This window comes from Brassica rapa, chromosome A04 (assembly GCF_000309985.2).
Source record: "Brassica rapa cultivar Chiifu-401-42 chromosome A04, CAAS_Brap_v3.01, whole genome shotgun sequence".
Taxonomy (NCBI): domain Eukaryota; kingdom Viridiplantae; phylum Streptophyta; class Magnoliopsida; order Brassicales; family Brassicaceae; genus Brassica; species Brassica rapa.
The window spans coordinates 17,393,010-17,410,955 of NC_024798.2; the positions used below are offsets into that span (position 1 = coordinate 17,393,010).

At 25.8% G+C, this 17,946-nt stretch overlaps 1 protein-coding gene and 2 long non-coding RNA genes across 3 annotated transcripts; 2 read left to right on the plus strand and 1 right to left on the minus strand.

Annotated features, from left to right (window-relative positions):
• Nucleotides 1-432: 432 nt before the first annotated feature.
• Nucleotides 433-6,199, plus strand: LOC117133666. Its single transcript, XR_004457603.1, has 3 exons — nt 433-851; nt 4,403-4,852; nt 5,162-6,199. It is a non-coding gene; the product is annotated as an uncharacterized LOC117133666 (long non-coding RNA).
• On the minus strand, nt 5,563-7,156 carry LOC117133665. Its single transcript, XR_004457601.1, has 2 exons — nt 6,283-7,156; nt 5,563-5,670 (listed from the first exon to the last, which is right to left on the minus strand). It is a non-coding gene; the product is annotated as an uncharacterized LOC117133665 (long non-coding RNA).
• Nucleotides 7,157-12,985: 5,829 nt separating this feature from the next.
• On the plus strand, nt 12,986-17,692 carry LOC103865417 (putative F-box protein At5g51000). Its single transcript, XM_033289408.1, has 2 exons — nt 12,986-14,773; nt 16,268-17,692. Exons 1-2 carry the CDS (start codon nt 13,680-13,682, stop codon nt 16,938-16,940), a joined length of 1,767 nt encoding a protein of 588 aa, XP_033145299.1. The 5' UTR covers nt 12,986-13,679; the 3' UTR covers nt 16,941-17,692.
• The last annotated feature ends 254 nt before the right edge of the window (nt 17,693-17,946 follow it).

Consider the following 17,946-nt stretch of genomic DNA (forward strand, 5'->3'; position numbering starts at 1 on the left):
TTTGTGATTTAGAAATTAGAAAAACAAGAATATTTCTAGATAGATGAGTATTTTTTCTGAGTTTTTCATCAATATGTTGTAGTTTTAAATAATTTTCTTAAAATTTGCTATATTTGGAAAGTTTTCATTTATACAAGAAATACTGTAGATTTGAGTTTGTGATTTATAAATTAGGATGACAAGAATATTTGTGACTAATTGAGTATTTTTTTCAGAGTTTTTCATCACTAGCTTGTATTTTTAAATAATTTTCTTAAAAACTGCAATTTTTGGAAAGTTTTCATTTTTTTGAGGAATATTGTAGATTTGGGTTTGTTATTTAGAAATTCGAATAACAAGAATATTTGTGGATAGTTTGATATTTTTTCTGAGTTTTTCATGAATATGTTGTATTTTTAAATAATTGTTTTAAAAACTGCTATTTTAGGAAAGTTTTCTTTTATTAGTGAAATACTGTAGATTAGAGTTTTTGATTTATAAATTAGAAAAACAAGAATATTTCTAGATAGATGAGTATTTTTTTCTGAGTTTTTCATCAATATGTTGTAGTTTTAAATAATTTTCTTAAAATTTCCTATTTTTTGAAAGTTTTCATTTATTCAAGAAATACTGTAGATTTGAGTTTGTGATTTAGAAATTAGGATGACAAGAATATTTGTGAATAGTTGAGTATTTTTTCAGAGTTTTTTATCACTATCTTGTATTTTAAAATAATTTTCTTAAAAACTGCTATTTTTGGAAAGTTTTCATTTTTTTAGGAATATTGTAGATTTGAGTTTGTTATTTAGAAATTCGGATAACAAGAATATTTGTGGATAGTTGAGTATTTTTTCTGAGTTTTTCATGAATAGGTTGTATTTTTGAATAATTGTTTAAAAACAGATGTTAAGTTTTCATTTACTAGAGAAATATTGTAGATTAGAGTTTGTGATTTAGAAATTAGAAAAAGAAGAATATTTCTAGATAGATGAGTATTTTTTCACAGTTTTTCATCAATACGTTGTAGTTTTAAATAATTTTTTTAAAATTTGCTATTTTTGGAAAGTTTTCATTTATTCAAGAAATACTGTAGATTTGAGTTTGTGATTTAGAAATTAGGATGACAAAAATATTTGTGAATAGTTTAGTATTTTTTCAGAGTTTTTCATCACTAGCTTGTATTTTTAAATAATTTTCTTAAAAAACTGCTATTTTTGGAAAGTTTTCATTTTTTTAGGAATATTGTAGATTTGAGTTTGTTATTTAGAAATTCGGATAACAAGAATATTTGTGGATAGTTGAGTATTTTTTCTGAGTTTTTCATGAATAGGTTGTATTTTTGAATAATTGTTTAAAAACTGCTATTTTAGGAAAGTTTTTATTTACTAGAGAAATATTGTAGATTAGAGTTTGTGATTTAGAAATTAGAAAAAGAAGAATATTTCTAGATAGATGAGTATTTTTTCTGAGTTTTTCATCAATATGTTGTAGTTTTAAATAATTTTCTTAAAATTTGCTATTTTTGGAAAGTTTTCATTTATTCAAGAAATACTGTAGATTTGAGTTTGTTATTTAGAAATTAGGATGATAAGAATATTTGTGAATAGTTTAGTATTTTTTCAGAGTTTTTCATCACTAGCTTGTATTTTTAAATAATTTTCTTAAAAACTGATATTTTTGGAAAGTTTTCATTTTTTGAGGAATATTGTAGATTTGAGTTTGTTATTTAGAAATTCGGATAACAAGAATATTTGTGGATAGTTGAGTATTTTTTCTGAGTTTTTCATGAATAGGTTGTATTTTTGAATAATTGTTTAAAAACTGCTATTTTAGGAAAGTTTTCATTTACTAGAGAAATATTGTAGATTAGAGTTTGTGATTTAGAAATTAGAAAAAGAAGAATATTTCTAGATAGATGAGTATTTTTTCTGAGTTTTTCATCAATATGTTGTAGTTTTAAATAATTTTCTTAAAATTTGCTATTTTTGGAAAGTTTTCATTTATTCAAGAAATACTGTAGATTTGAGTTTGTGATTTAGAAAATAGGATGAAAAGAATATTTGTGAATAGTTTAGTATTTTTTCAGAGCTTTTCATCACTAGCTTGTATTTTAAAATAATTTTCTTAAAAACTGCTATTTTTTGAAAATTTTCATTTTTTTGAAGAATATTGTAGATTTGGGTTTGTTATTTAGAAGTTCGGATAACAAGAATATTTGTGGATAGTTGAGTGTTTTTTCTGAGTTTTTCATGAATAGGTTGTATTTTTAAATAATTGTTTTAAAAACTGCTATTTTATGAAAGTTTTCATTTACTAAAGAAATACTGTAGATTAGAGTTTGTGATTTAGAAATTCGGATAACAAAAATATTTGTGGATAGTTGAGTATTTTTTCTGAGTTTTTTATAAATAAGTTGTATTTTTAAATAATTTTCCTAAAAACTGTTATTTTTGGAAAGTTTTCATTTTTTGAGAAATAATGTAGATATAAGTTTATGATTTAGAAATTAGGATAACAAGAATATTTGTGGATAGTTGAGTATTTTTCAGAGTTTTTCATCACTAGCTTGTATTTTTGAATAATTTTCTTAAAAACTGCTATTTTTGGAAAGTTTTCATTGTTTTGAGGAATATTGTAGATTTGGGGTTTGTTATTTGGAAATTCAAATAACAAGAATATTGGTGGATAGTTGAGTATTTTTCTGAGTTTTTCACGAATAAGTTGTATTTTTAAATAATTGTTTTAAAAACTGCTATTTTAGGAAAGTTTTCATTTACTAGAGAAATACTATAGATTAAAGTTTATGATTTCGAAATTAAAAAAACAAGAATATTTCTAGATAGATGAGTATTTTTTCTGAGTTTTTCATCAATATGTTGTAGTTTTAAATAATTTTCTTAAAATTTGCTATTTTTGTAAAGTTTTCATTTATTCAAGAAATACTGTAGATTTGAGTTTGTGATTTATAAATTAGGATGACAAGAATATTTGTGAATAATTGAGTATTTTTTCAGAGTTTTTCATCACTAGGTTGTATTTTAAAATAATTTTCTTAAAAACTGCTATTTTTCGAAAGTTTTCATTTTTTTGAGGAATATTGTAGATTTGGGTTTGTTATTTAGAAATTCGAATAACAAGAATATTTGTGGATAGTTGAGTATTTTTTCTGAGTTTTCATGAATATGTTGTATTTTAAAATAATTGTTTTAAAAACTGCTATTTTAGGAAAGTTTTCTTTTATTAGAGAAATACTGTAGATTAGAGTTTTTGATTTAGAAATTAGAAAAACAAGAATATTTCTAGATAGATGAGTATTTTTTTCTGAGTTTTTCATCAATATGTTGTAGTTTTAAATAATTTTCTTAAAATTTGCTATTTTTGGAAAGTTTTCATTTATTTAAGAAATACTGTAGATTTGAGTTTGTGATTTAGAAATTAGGATGACAAGAATATTTTTGAATAGTTTAGTATTTTTTCAGAGTTTTTCATCACTAGCTTGTATTTTTAAAAAATTTTCTTAAAAACTGATATTTTTGGAAAGTTTTCATTTTTTGAGGAATATTGTAGATTTGAGTTTGTTATTTAGAAATTCGTATAACTAGAATATTTGTGGATAGTTGAGTATTTTTTCTGAGTTTTTCATGAATAGGTTGTATTTTTGAATAATTGTTTAAAAACTGCTATTTTAGGAAAGTTTTCATTTACTAGAGAAATATGGTAGATTAGAGTTTGTGATTTAGAAATTAGAAAAAGAAGAATATTTCTAGATAGATGAGTATTTTTTCTGAGTTTTTCATCAATATGTTGTAGTTTTAAATAATTTTTTTAAAATTTCCTATTTTTGGAAAGTTTTCATTTATTCAAGAAATACTGTAGATTTGAGTTTGTGATTTAGAAATTAGGATGAAAAGAATATTTGTGAATAGTTTAGTATTTTTTCAGAGTTTTTCATCACTAGCTTGTATTTTTAAATAATTTTCTTAAAAACTGCTATTTTTGGAAAATTTTCATTTTTTTGAGGAATATTGTAGATTTGGGTTTGTTATTTAGAAATTCGGATAACAAGAATATTTGTGGATAGTTGAGTATTTTTTCTGAGTTTTTCATGAATAGGTTGTATTTTTAAATAATTGTTTTAAAAACTGCTATTTTATGAAAGTTTTCATTTACTAGAGAAATACTGTAGATTAGAGTTTGTGATATAGAAATTCGGATAACAAAAATATTTGTGGATAGTTGAGTATCTTTTCTGAGTTTTTCATAAATAAGTTGCATTTTTAAATAATTTTCCTAAAAACTGTTATTTTTGGAAAGTTTTCATTTTTTTGAGAAATAATGTAGATATAAGTTTATGATTTAGAAATTAGGATGACAAGAATATTTGTGAATAGTTGAGTATTTTTTCAGAGTTTTTCATCACTAGTTTGTATTTTTAAATAATTTTCTTAAAAACTGCTATTTTTGGAAAGTTTTCATTGTTTTGAGGAATATTGTAGATTTGAGTTTGTTATTTAGAAATTCGAATAACAAGAATATTTGTGGATAGTTGAGTATTTTTCTGAGTTTTTCACGAATAAGTTGTATTTTTAAATAATTTTTTTAAAAACTGCTATTTTAGGAAAGTTTTCATTTACTAGAGATATACTATAGATTAAAGTTTGTGATTTAGAAATTAGAAAAACAAGGATATTTCTAGATAGATGAGTATTTTTTTCTGAGTTTTTCATCAATATGTTGTAGTTTTAAATAATTTTCTTAAAATTTGCTATTTTTGTAAAGTTTTCATTTATTCAAGAAATACTGTAGATTTGAGTTTGTGATTTAGAAATTAGGATGACAAGAATATTTCTGAATAGTTGAGTATTTTTTCAGAGTTTTTCATCACTAGCTTGTATATTTAAATAATTTTCTTAAAAACTGCTATTTTTGGAAAGTTTTCATTGTTTTGAGGAATATTGTAGATTTGGGTTTGTTATTTAAAAATTCGAATAACAAGAATATTTGTGGATAGTTGAGTATTTTTCTGAGTTTTTCACGAATAAGTTGTATTTTTAAATAATTGTTTTAAAAACTGCTATTTTAGGGAAGTTTTCATTTATTAGAGAAATACTGTAGTTTAGAGTTTGTGATTTAGAAATTAGAAAAACAAGAATATTTCTAGATAGATGAGTATTTTTCTGAGTTTTTCATCAATATGTTGTAGTTTTAAATAATTTTCTTAAAATTTGCTATTTTTGAAAAGTTTTCATTTATTCAAGGAATACTGTAGATTTGAGTTTGTGATTTAGAAATTAGGATAACAAGAATATTTGTGAATAGTTGAGTATTTTTTCATAGTATTTCATCACTAGCTTGTATTTTCAAATTATTTTCTTAAAAACTTCTATTTTTGGAAAGTTTTCATTTTTTTAAGAAAAGTTGTGGATTTGGGTTTGGGGTTTACTAATTCGGATAACAAGAATATTTGTGGATAGTTGAGTATTTTTTCTGAGTTTTTCATCAATATATTGTAGTTTTAAATAATTTTCTTAAAATTTGCTATTTTTGTAAAGTTTTCATTTATTCAAGAAATACTGTAGATTAGAGTTTGTGATTTAGAAATTAGGATGACAAGAATATTTGTGAATAATTGAGTATTTTTTCAGAGTTTTTCATCACTAGCTTGTATTTTTAAATAATTTTCTTAAAAAACTGATATTTTTGGAAAGTTTTCATTTTTTGAGGAATATTGTAGATTTGAGTTTGTGATTTAGAAATTAGGATGACAAGAATATTTGTGAATAGTTGAGTATTTTTTCATCACTATCTTGTATTTTTAAATAATTTTCTTAAAAACTGCTATTTTTGAAAAGTTTTCATTTTTTTGAGGAATATTGTAGATTTGGGTTTGTTATTTAGAAATTCGGATAACAAGAATATTTGTGGATAGTTGAATATTTTTTCTGAGTTTTTCATGAATAGGTTGTATTTTTGAATAATTGTTTAAAAACTGCTATTTTAGGAAAGTTTTCATTTACTAGAGAAATACTGTAAATTAGAGTTTGTGATTTAGAAATTAGAAAAACAAGAATATTTCTAGATAGATGAGTATTTTTTCTGAGTTTTTCATCAATATGTTGTAGTTTTAAATAATTTTCTTAAAATTTGCTATTAGGTTGGATCGGATGTCATTTATTCAAGAAATAATTTAGATTTGAGTTTGTGATTTAGAAATTAGGATGACAAGAATATTTGTGAATAGTTGAGTATTTTTTCAGAGTTTTTCATGACTAGCTTGTATTTTTAAATAATTTTCTTAAAAACTGCTATTTTTGGAAAGTTTTCATTTTTTTAGGAATATTGTAGATTTGAGTTTGTTATTTAGAAATTCGGATAACAAGAATATTTGTGGATAGTTGAGTATTTTTTCTGAGTTTTTCATGAATAGGTTGTATTTTTAAATAATTGTTTTAAAAACTGCTATTTTAGGAAAGTTTTCATTTACTAGAGAAATACTGTAGATTAGAGTTTGTGATTTGGAAATTCGGATAACAAAAATATTTGTGGATAGTTGAGTATTTTTTCTGAGTTTTTCATAAATAATTTGTATTTTTAAATAATTTTCCTAAAAACTGTTATTTTTGGAAAGTTTTCATTTTTTTGAGAAATAATGTAGATATAAGTTTATGATTTAGAAATTAAGATAACAAGAATATTTGTGGATAGTTTAGTATTTTTTCTGTATTTTTCATCAGTAGGTTGTATTTTTAAATAATTTTCTTTAAAATTGCTATTTTTGGAAAGTTTTCATTTTTTTTGAATAATATTGTAGATTTGGGTTTGTTATTTAGAAATTCGGATAACAAGAATATTTGTGGATAGTTGAGTATTTTTTCTGAGTTTTTCATGAATAGGTTGTATTTTTGAATAATGGTTTAAAAACTGATATTTTAGGAAAGATTTCATTTACTAGAGAAATACTGTAGATTAGAGTTTGTGATTTAGAAATTAGAAAAACAAGAATATTTGTAGATAGATGAGTATTTTTTCTGAGTTTTTCATCAATATGTTGTAGTTTTAAATAATTTTTTTAAAATTTGCTATTTTTGGAAAGTTTTCATTTATTCAAGAAATACTGTAGATTTGAGTAAGTGATTTAGAAATTAGGATGACAAGAATATTTGTGAATAGTTGAGTATTTTTTCAGAGTTTTTCATCACTAGCTTGTATTTTTAAATAATTTTCTTAAAAACTGCTATTTTTGGAAAGTTTTCATTTTTTTGAAGAAAATATTGTTGATTTGGGTTTGTTATTTAGAAATTCGGATAACAAGAATATTTGTGGATAGTTGAGTATTTTTTCTGAGTCTTTCATGAATAGGTTGTATTTTTAAATAATTGTTTTAAAAACTGCTATTTTAGGAAAGTTTTCATTTACTAGAGAAATACTGTAGATTAGAGTTTGTGATTTAGAAATTAGAAAAACAAGAATGTTTCTAGATAGATGAGTATTTTTTTCTGAGTTTTTCATCAATATGTTGTAGTTTTAAATAATTTTCTTAAAAGTTGATATTTTTGGAAAGTTTTCATTTATTCAAGAAATACTGTAGATTTGAGTTTGTGATTTAGAAACTAGGATGACAAGAATATTTGTGAATAGTTTAGTATTTTTTCATAGTTTTTCATCACTGTCTTGTATTTTTAAATAATTTTCTTAAAAACTGCTATTTTTGTAAAGTTTTCATTTTTTTGAAGAATATTGTAGATATGGGTTTGTTATTTAGAAATTCGGATAACAAGAATATTTGTGGATAGTTGCGTATTTATTCTGAGTTTTTTATGAATAACTTGTATTTTTGAATAATTGTTTAAAAACTGCTATTTTAGGAAAGTTTTCATTTACTAGAGAAATACTGTAAATTAGAGTTTGTGATTTAGAAATTAGAAAAACAAGAATATTTCTAGATAGATGAATATTTTTTCTGAGTTTTTCATCAATATATTGTAGTTTTAAATAATTTTCTAAAAAATTGCTATTTTTGGAAAGTTTTCATTTATTCAAGAAATACTGTAGATTTGAGTTTTTTTCTGAGTATTTTCATGAATATTTTGTATTTTTAAATAATTGTTTTAAAAACTGCTATTTTAAGAAGAGTCAGAAACAAATTGATTGTTGCTCACAACTCTTTACTTAATGGATGAACTTGGATTGAGATAAAAGATTTTCTCTAATCGCGGAAGAACTAGATGATTCATAGTTATAATATCTTTAGTGGTTTGTAGCTTAATGGAGTTTTATAAATTTTGGTTACATATAAATATATTATGTGCAAAGACCTTGTAATGATGTATAATATGTTTATATTAATATGATATTTTTTTTGACATCGATATATATATATATATATATATGTATTTCTCTTATTTCATATTTAAATCTACATAAAATTTATAAATTCTACAAACATATAACTCTAAATATTATAAATATCTATGATATGGCCATACGAACTGTATAATTTATATAAGCTTGTATATAACCTATAAATTATATTACGTGTGGAACATCCACTTAATAAACAGTTTATTTAAATAGTAATGTTTGATAAAGTGTTTTATTGATATTTCGTTTAAATTAACTTATAATTCTCAAAATAGCAATATCTTTGAGAATATAAAAATTAATTTCACGCATAAAACCATATCCTTCTATTTATTTATAGGAACACAAACGAGTTTAAAGCTTTCACATATTATATGAGCAAGAAATTTGGAATTTTTCTAAATTGGATTCGCTTAAATCGGAACATAAAAATATGAATAGCTTAAATTAGATATTTTTATTATATATATATATGTAAGAATACTTCTTCTTCTATTGTAAAAAATAGAATACTTCATCTATTTCCTATTTTTTTTAACTCACTATCAATTCATTTCTATTATCGAAGATGGGGAAATCCATTCAACTCTTGTTCACCTTCTTAACTATCTTCATCATTCTTTCACTAGGTTTGTATTTACATCCTAATATACTGCATATAGTAATTTTATAATAATTTGATTATACTATTTAGGTCCTTTAAATTTTATTTATAATAATCTTAGACCACATATATTAATTTTTTTACCATATAAAATTTAGTATTAAATTGTCTTTAATGTAAAGTTCATAAATATCTAGCAGGCTAAAAATATAGAAAACTGAGTCAAACATTTTTGTGTTGAACTTAAAAGGATCACCCCTCAAGTATTTTAAGAGTTTTCCCTATTTTAGTCCATTATTTTAAATGTATACTCTTTGTACATGAAGAAGAACTACAATGATAAAACAATTCTTGATATTTTCATTGTTTTATAATCTATTTCTTCAAATTTTGTCATGCACATACAAATATGTTAACCAGAATTTTTCATAATATGGATGAACTATAGTTCTTATGTAAATTTATGCGATATTTTGAATCACATTTTTATATATTTTATAGTTAATGTGTTATGATTTTGCAATATATAAAGTAATTGCGCTTAAAATAGATAATGTTTTTATATTAATATGCACAGAATACTTCAAAATATTTCTTCACAAAATAAAATTAATATTTTTATCAAATAATGTTGTCCTTTTTTATTTACTAATAAAATCTTTGTCTCTTTTTATTTATAATGCTTAAAAAACATTTAATAGGCAGTTTTTTGATAAATAAATTTGATATTTCAGAAATATATATATATATATATATATATATATATATATATATATATATATATATTTTTTTTTTTTCTCCTTTATAAAATTTGATATTTTGTGTCATATAGGAATGATGGCAGATGCGCAAAAAAAAGAAGCAAAAATATGTCCTTACAAACTCCAAATTGACAAAACCAAGCGTTGTGTTCCACTAAACTGTAAGGATCTGTGTAAGAAGAAATATGGACCTACTGGTTCTGGTAGTTGTTCAGAGGAAAAGGGATTTTGTAACTGCACAGCTAATTGTAAGGGTTCTCGTTAAGTGTTGTTAATATAATACACAACCAAAATTCTATATTACTTTTTAACAATAAGGTCTAAATATTTATACTGTCATGAGAATAAAGTATTAATATATTTGTATCAGATCTGTAGATTTATTTATAATAAATAATAATATGAATGTTAAATAAATACAACTCTTAATAACCAGATTGAACCTCTTATAAAATAAATGATCACGATGTTGTTACACATAGACAAAAATTTATATAAGATCATAAAGACTCTTAATACGAGTTAAAAAAAAGTTAACAATAAAACCACGAACAATATTTAAACGTGAGATCATAAACTAACATGTAAGTTTTGTATACATTGTAAAATTAATAAAAAAAATCTAGAGTCAATTATTTAAAACTAGTAATAGAATTAAATTATTAATTATGTTTTATATATAGAGAAAATTAGACAATTATACATTTAGTGACTGCTAGCGAGCAACTAAGTGAAAAGATTTTATTCATATGCAATTTTAGAAAAATGGGAATATCTATTTGATTTGATTGTTTTAGAAAATTAAAATAATTAAAATATTTTTATACAAAAATTTATTTAAACAAATTTCTAAGAAGTGGTCCAAATAAAATAATCACACATGAAATAAATCATGACTTCTGTTTTAATGGTATTAGTGTACAGATAGAAAGCATATAGTATATTATGTTAAGCTGCATTGTAATGAATACTGGTGGTATATGTAATTAGTCTAGTAAGAATATGATTATTAATTATAGGGTGTGAGAATGATTATAGTGTTGACACCTAAGTAATGACAATTTGGTTAATTACACATGAGCTCAAGATTAATTTATAATAATGTTCCTCATTTAATATAAAGAGGATGAATAATAGCAGTATATGTAATTAGTCTAGTGAGAAGAGAGCTTTTAATTATAGGGTGTGAAAATAATTCTACTGTTGACACTTAAGTAATGACAATTTGGTTAATAATACATAAGCTCAAGGTTAATTTATAATAATGTTCCTCCTTACTATTAACTAGATCCTAACTCGCTTTAAAACGTGGGATTGATTTTTATAAAATGGTGTTAGAAGTTTTTTTTACAATTTCATTAAGTTTAAATTTCATTCAATATATAATGTGTGGGTTACTTGTTTGTTTTCTTAGTAAATCTTATTTTTTTATATATATAAATAGGGCCCATATAAATATTAGGATGAATGTGTTCCAGTATTTGTCAAAAACATAATTTGAACATTTCATGCTAACAATCTTGGATATTTTAAACCGGCATCTAATTCTACATGCTAGCAATAGATTATTATTAGGATTTTTTTACTAGTTTTATGTTTGATAAATTATTTATAGGGAAAGAATAAAGAGAACTACATGATATAAATATTGACCATAATTTGCGGCTATTATAATTTTTAGTAAAAATATATGGATTATATGTTGGGTTAGAAATAACATGTGATGGTAATTCAATGAATTACATACATGATAGGAAATTCACAATTAACCGATTTAGTTTAGTTGCTCTAAATATTTGACAATTTATATGTACCAAAAATAGACAATGGCTTGGTTAAACCAATTCTTTATAGCACCGGTTATTAATTACCAACACATATTAAAATCTTGATAATACGTAGCAGTATTATACTGTATAAGAGTTTCTTTTTGATGTTTATGTTATTCGTAAGTTTTCTTAAATGATGTATTCATAATTCCCATTAGATGATGATTGAGTGGGAAATGCAAAAAGACATAACACATGATGAAATGATTTCAGATATACTATACTGTATTGTGTATGTCGTATTTAGAGATAGATATTTTGTATGTCGTAATTAAATGTCATTGGGTAAAAGTATCCGTTATGTTTATTGATTTCCATATCATTGGTAAGTAAAATGAATTAATGTAACAGAATATTCATATTTATAAATTTAACATCCAATCTAATCTATAAATGGAAAAGTATATAAGTCCAAAATTTAAATGATTACTTTTTATCATTATATAAAAATAGGACTCTAAATTAATAGATTAGATGCCGAAATTAAATTTTATTTGTTAAAAATATCGGTTATGTTTATTGATTCTCGAATAATTTGTAAGAAAAATGAATTAGTGTAACAGAATATTCAGATTTATATATTTAATATCCATTATATTATTAATGAAAAACTGTATAGGTCCAAAATTTAAAGGACAACCTTTATCTGTAGATAAAAATAGGATTATAAATTAATATGTTAGATATTTAATTAGTATATTAATACTTCAGAAAATATAAGATAATTAAATGAATATCAAATACCATTTTTTGATTGTTACTAACTAAATATTTGAATATAATATAATGACTATCTTTATACATAATATAGATTTTAGTTAGTATGATATAATGAGCAAAAAAACACCAAAGGTTCTTGACGAAGTGCTTCTGAATCTGAACAAAATGTGAATGTAAATCACAGGAATATCTTATATATTAAAAAATAAATCACATCCTTGATTCATGTATGATTTTTTTTTTAAAATAGACCTAATGGACATATTCCTAGAAAATCATATTACATTTAATCTCTAATTTTATCATTCAAATTTTGGGCCTACTAGAAATTTTTATTGGGCTATCAATGATTGGATTTAAAGAATAGATGATTCATTGGATTTATAGAGAGTATAAATTAAATAGATATAATTAATGTTGTAATACTATACCTCCATATGTTAAATATTTAAATATTTGTCGTTGTTAACTTTTAAAATTATAAAGATTTTTTTTAAAAAAAAATCATATTATCTAACAATGATTAATCTTTACTACGTTAAACCAATGAAAACAAATTTTAAACTATATAGTTTATTTTAAAAATTAAACAAAACTAAATGTTTAATTATTTACTCAATAATATAAATCTATGAGGCGAAAAGTTTATTTTTTAAAAAACTTTCTAAATTTGTGAAATATTACAATATCTTTGAATATGACAATAAAACAATATTTTACTAATCTTTATATATACAGTTATGATTTTAATAATAAAATAATAATCCAAAAATATATATATAGAAGAAGATACAAATACATGTGAAAGTTTAAAACAATTTATTCAATGAAAAAATATATACCATACACTTATTATGTTTTAAAAATTAATAGACACATATATTATAATATATACCAATTTAGAATTAAAAACAAAATATTTATATAAAAATAAATGAAAACAAAAATCTGCGCGATTGCGCGAATCGAGATCTAGTTTATTATTTAAAAAATAAAAGAAAAAACCTTTGAGCGAAGACTGGTGCTCTCAAGTCTCAACAAGAAGCCAGCAAAGGAAATTGATTTCAGTACCCTCTTAAGAGTTCACAACACATGTCTTCTCCTTCGGTCTAGGCCTCGGGCAAGATCTCTTCGCGGCTTTTGGTAGTCAACATGTCCCAGAGTTTCTTGAAAGCTATATGACTTCGCAGTGAGACTTTGGTTGTTTGACTGGTTGCAATAGTTGGCATATTCCATAATATTTCAATAAAATAACTAAATTGACTAAAATTTTAGAAAATCACATTGTAAAAGGAAAATAGTTATTTTATCGGAAATAACTCCTTTCCAAACTTTTTTGTTTTTAAACAACTCCTTTCCGTACCTTATTTGTCTATATATAAACAAATAGAGCTAAAACCCCTAATTAATTTCTATACGGAAACAATGACGATGATCACTGATCTTTCATTAGATTTGGTGGAGGAGATACTCTCTAAGGTTCCGTTAACTTCTCTCAAAGCAGTAAAATCCACATGCAAAAGATGGAACACCCTATCCAAAGATGAGAGCTTTACAAAGAAACACTCGGCCAAAGAGTTTCCGTTGTTCTTGACTTTTGATTATTATTTTTCTCAAAGAAGATTCAATGTCCACAGAATCCATTATAACACCAAAGACTTGCCATGTATAAAGGAGATAGGTAAACTACATAGTCCTATCAAATTACATATACTCCATCACTGTGGCGGCTTATTGTTAGGCTACGCTGAGGAGAAGCTAGTGGTATGGAACCCGTCTTTGGCGCAAACCAGATGGATTGAACTCAGAAATAAGCGGAGGGGTCTTGGTCAGTGTGCTATTGGATACGACAACAACAAGAACCATAAAGTCTTGGTGCGTTTCTATAATGTGCATGAGAATAATATAATTAATGAGCATGAAATCAGGCATGGAATATACGATTTTAAGTCTAGTTCGTGGAGGGGTCATGATATCCCCAATCCTAAACGGTTAAGAGAGAGAGGTGTGTCTGTGAAGGGAGATAATTACTTTGTTGTTGACGGGAAATTATTAGGTTTCGATTTTACTAAAGAGAGATTTGGACCGTTTATGGACCTACCATTTGAAAGTAGTGATGATTTTGAGTATGATAGGATTCCATATTCTTGTGTAAGAGGGGAGCAGCTTGCGGTGCTATTTCAAAGGCACCTATGTGACTTGGTGATATGGATTACAACTAAGATTGAGCCTGATACAGTGTCGTGGAGCAATTTCTTTAAAGTTGATTTGAAACCTTTCCTTGGTTTCGACCATTGGTTTAAAGTTCGCAGTTTCGTCATTGACAAGGAGAAGAAAATAGGAGTGGTTTGTGGTACTGAACTTAAAAGTCATATAAACGAGGAAAAATGTTATGTGGTTGAAGAGGATGGATGCTACCAAGCAAAAACGGGGAAGCAATATGTCTTCTCTTATGTTCCAAGTTCTGTGCAGATCCAAGTACCTTCATCATGTGGCAAAAGAAAAGGAAGAGATTATTAGTCACATTTTACAGTAAGCTTGTTTGTTTCTTGCATCATCTCTTCTTATTCATTAGTGAATTATATTGTTTTGAGAAAACCTGGTCAACTGCTCCTATCTAGTTAACAAGACACAAAAAATGCTTGGCTGGTCTGAAACTATACTTTGATTATATTGTCGAATGACCTTTACTCATGCACAAGATTGCATTTAATCGTGCAAAAGCTTTGATATATGTCGAGTAGCATATAGATTTTTGTGTTGTTAGTAACTTGGTACATTCGTGGTCTGATTCTCAATTTATGTTAGTTTAAAATACTACGAAACTACCCTGGTGGTACTTACTTTGTTCTATCATCGCCATCAACCCAAATCAGAGTTTGTTTAGTCCTTGGAAACAAATATGCATATTAACTGTATGATATATATATATATATACACCGTAGTTAGTCGCTGTGGAATTACATGTTAGTAAATTGCTTAAGACCATTTCTAATGGTTCACCTTATTTCTTACTCTGAACTAGAGTAATTCCATAATAGAGTTGTGATATATCCCAATAGTACTATATTTTAGAGTGTAAAATAGAATGATGAACAAAAAATAATAATTTACGAGTAAACTCATTTTTACACTATTATAGACAATGGCAGATCTAGAAATATTTGTTATCTGGGGAAGAATTATAAAATACAGTTTTATATTTCTATAAATTTGAATTATAAACCAGGGCATTACAAAAAATCAGTACAAAAATACATTGATTTGAAAAATTCATGGGGGACAGCTGCCCCTCCTACCCTAGGTGTAGTTCCGCCATTGATTATAGAATGAGAAATAAAGTATTATTGTAGCATTTTTAATTCAGTCTTTATTTTAGTCTAAAAAATAGAGTGGAGTTGGTGATGCCCACGATTATACTCATACAAGCAATTTACTAACATGTAATCCCACAGGCCACAAGAGATGAAATCACTTCTTGTTATTTTCATCAATAGAAAAAATCACTTTCCTTTTAGTATATACTGTAAAAGGCAAAAAAAAAATAGAAACAATGTATATATCTTCGTAATATTTTAATTAAAGTAACTAAATTGACTAAAATTTTAGAAAACCACACTAAAAAAGAAAAACCGGTTTTAAGCCTCTTTACAAAAAAAAAACGATTTAATCGGAAATAGCTCCTTTTCCATACCTTATTTGTCAATAAGAAAAATAGAGACGGCAACCTAAGAGTTAAAAACCCTAACTAATTTCTATACGGAAACAATGACGATGATCACTGATCTTTCATTGGATTTGGTAGAGGAGATACTCTCTAAGGTCTCGTCAACTTCTCTCAAAGCAGTAAAATCCACTTGCAAAGGATGGAATACTCTATCCAAAGATAAGAGATTTACAAAGAAACACCGCAGAAAACTAGGGCTCCTGGTCTGGTGGTGATTAACTTGAGGGAAAAAGTCCAATATGGTGAAGCCATCAGGATTCAAATCTCGGCCACTGGAGAATTAACATTTCGGCATCACCAGAGACAAAGCAACAAATCGGTATGCCACAGGATACGACAACAACAACAACAAACTCTTGGGGCTTTTCCATGATGAGTATGACACTAATATTATCGCCAAGCATGAAATCTACGATTTTGAGTCTAGTTCATGGAGGGTTCTTAATATCGTCACTCCTAGATATTTTGAACGGATATGGAAGAGAGGTGTGTCCTTGAAGGGAAACAGTTACTTTGTTGTTGATGGGAAACTATTAGGTTTCGATTTTACTAAAGAGAAACTTGGACCGGGTATGGATCTACCATTTGACACTGATGATGATAATAAGATTCCATATTCTTGTGCAGAGGAGAGCAGCTTGCGGTGCTATTTCAAAGGTATAGCTAAATCTGAGTTGGTGATATGGATTACAACTAAGATTGAGCCTAATGCAGTGTCGTGGGCTAATTTCTTTAAAGTTGATTTGAAACCTTTCCTTGGTTCTGAACACTGGTTTGAAGTTAGCAGTTTCTTCATTGACAAGGAGAAGAAAGTTGCAGTGGTTTGGGGTAAAGAATTTAGTAAGTTTTTTTACGAGGGCAAATGTTATGTGGTTGTAGTGGATGGATGTTACGAAGAGAAAACGAATGTGGAAGATGTGTTAACCTCTTATGTTCCAAGTTTGGTGCAGATCCATTAATTAAGGTCAATAAGTACCTTCATCATGAGGCAAAATAAAATGAAGAGATTATTATTCATATTTTACAGTAAGCTTGTTTGTTTCTTGATTTATCTCTTTTTATTCATTAACTATTATTCTCTTTTTATTCATTAATTATTATTTTTTTTTTAAAACTGGTCCATTGCTCCAATCTAGGTAACATGAAACAAACATGCTTGGCTGGTCTGAAACTATACTTGATTATATTGTCGAATGACCCTTACTCATGCCCAAGATTAAATTTAGAGCGATTTGCAAGAAAAATATACAATAAATGAAAAATTTGCAAAAATAGAAAAACACAAAAAAACATGGTTGTGAGTAGTCTCTCTCTGGAGTATTTTACCATTTGCCCCTTACTCTAACTAGCTAGTCTAAATTAATATAAAAACCAATTATATTATAAAGTATATATATATACACACGTAATTATCGATCCAACGCAAGCTTCAAAATCAGGGATGTAAGACTTCACCTTAGCGTGAAGCAACTTCTTTGCAACCAAAGTCACGAAAAAAATTATCTGCTCGTTTATAGTCAAAACCAAAGAACCTAAAGTAGTGATGTTCATCTTAAGCACTTCTACAGCTATATCCATAAGATCTTTACACAAAAAAACCCCGGGTTTGCCAATATCCACTACAAGAAAACACAAGTTTTACGAGGGCAGTTTTCCTCGCTAATTCGTCGTAAAAGCAGTGTTACGACGAATTAGCGAGGAAACCCGTTTCGTCGTTATACGTTTGTCGTAACGCATATATCCTCGCTAATTCGTCGTAAGTTAGCGAGGAAATAATTTCGTCGTAAAAGCGAAGGAGGATATTTCGTCGTAAAGACCACGTAAAGATTCCTCGTAAGGACGTCGCTAATTTTCCTCGTAAAGACCACGTAAAGATTCCTCGTAAGGACGTCGCTAAGTTTCCTCGTAATTACCACGAAAAACTTTCCTCGTAAAACCCACGTAAATAAATACTCGTAAAATTAA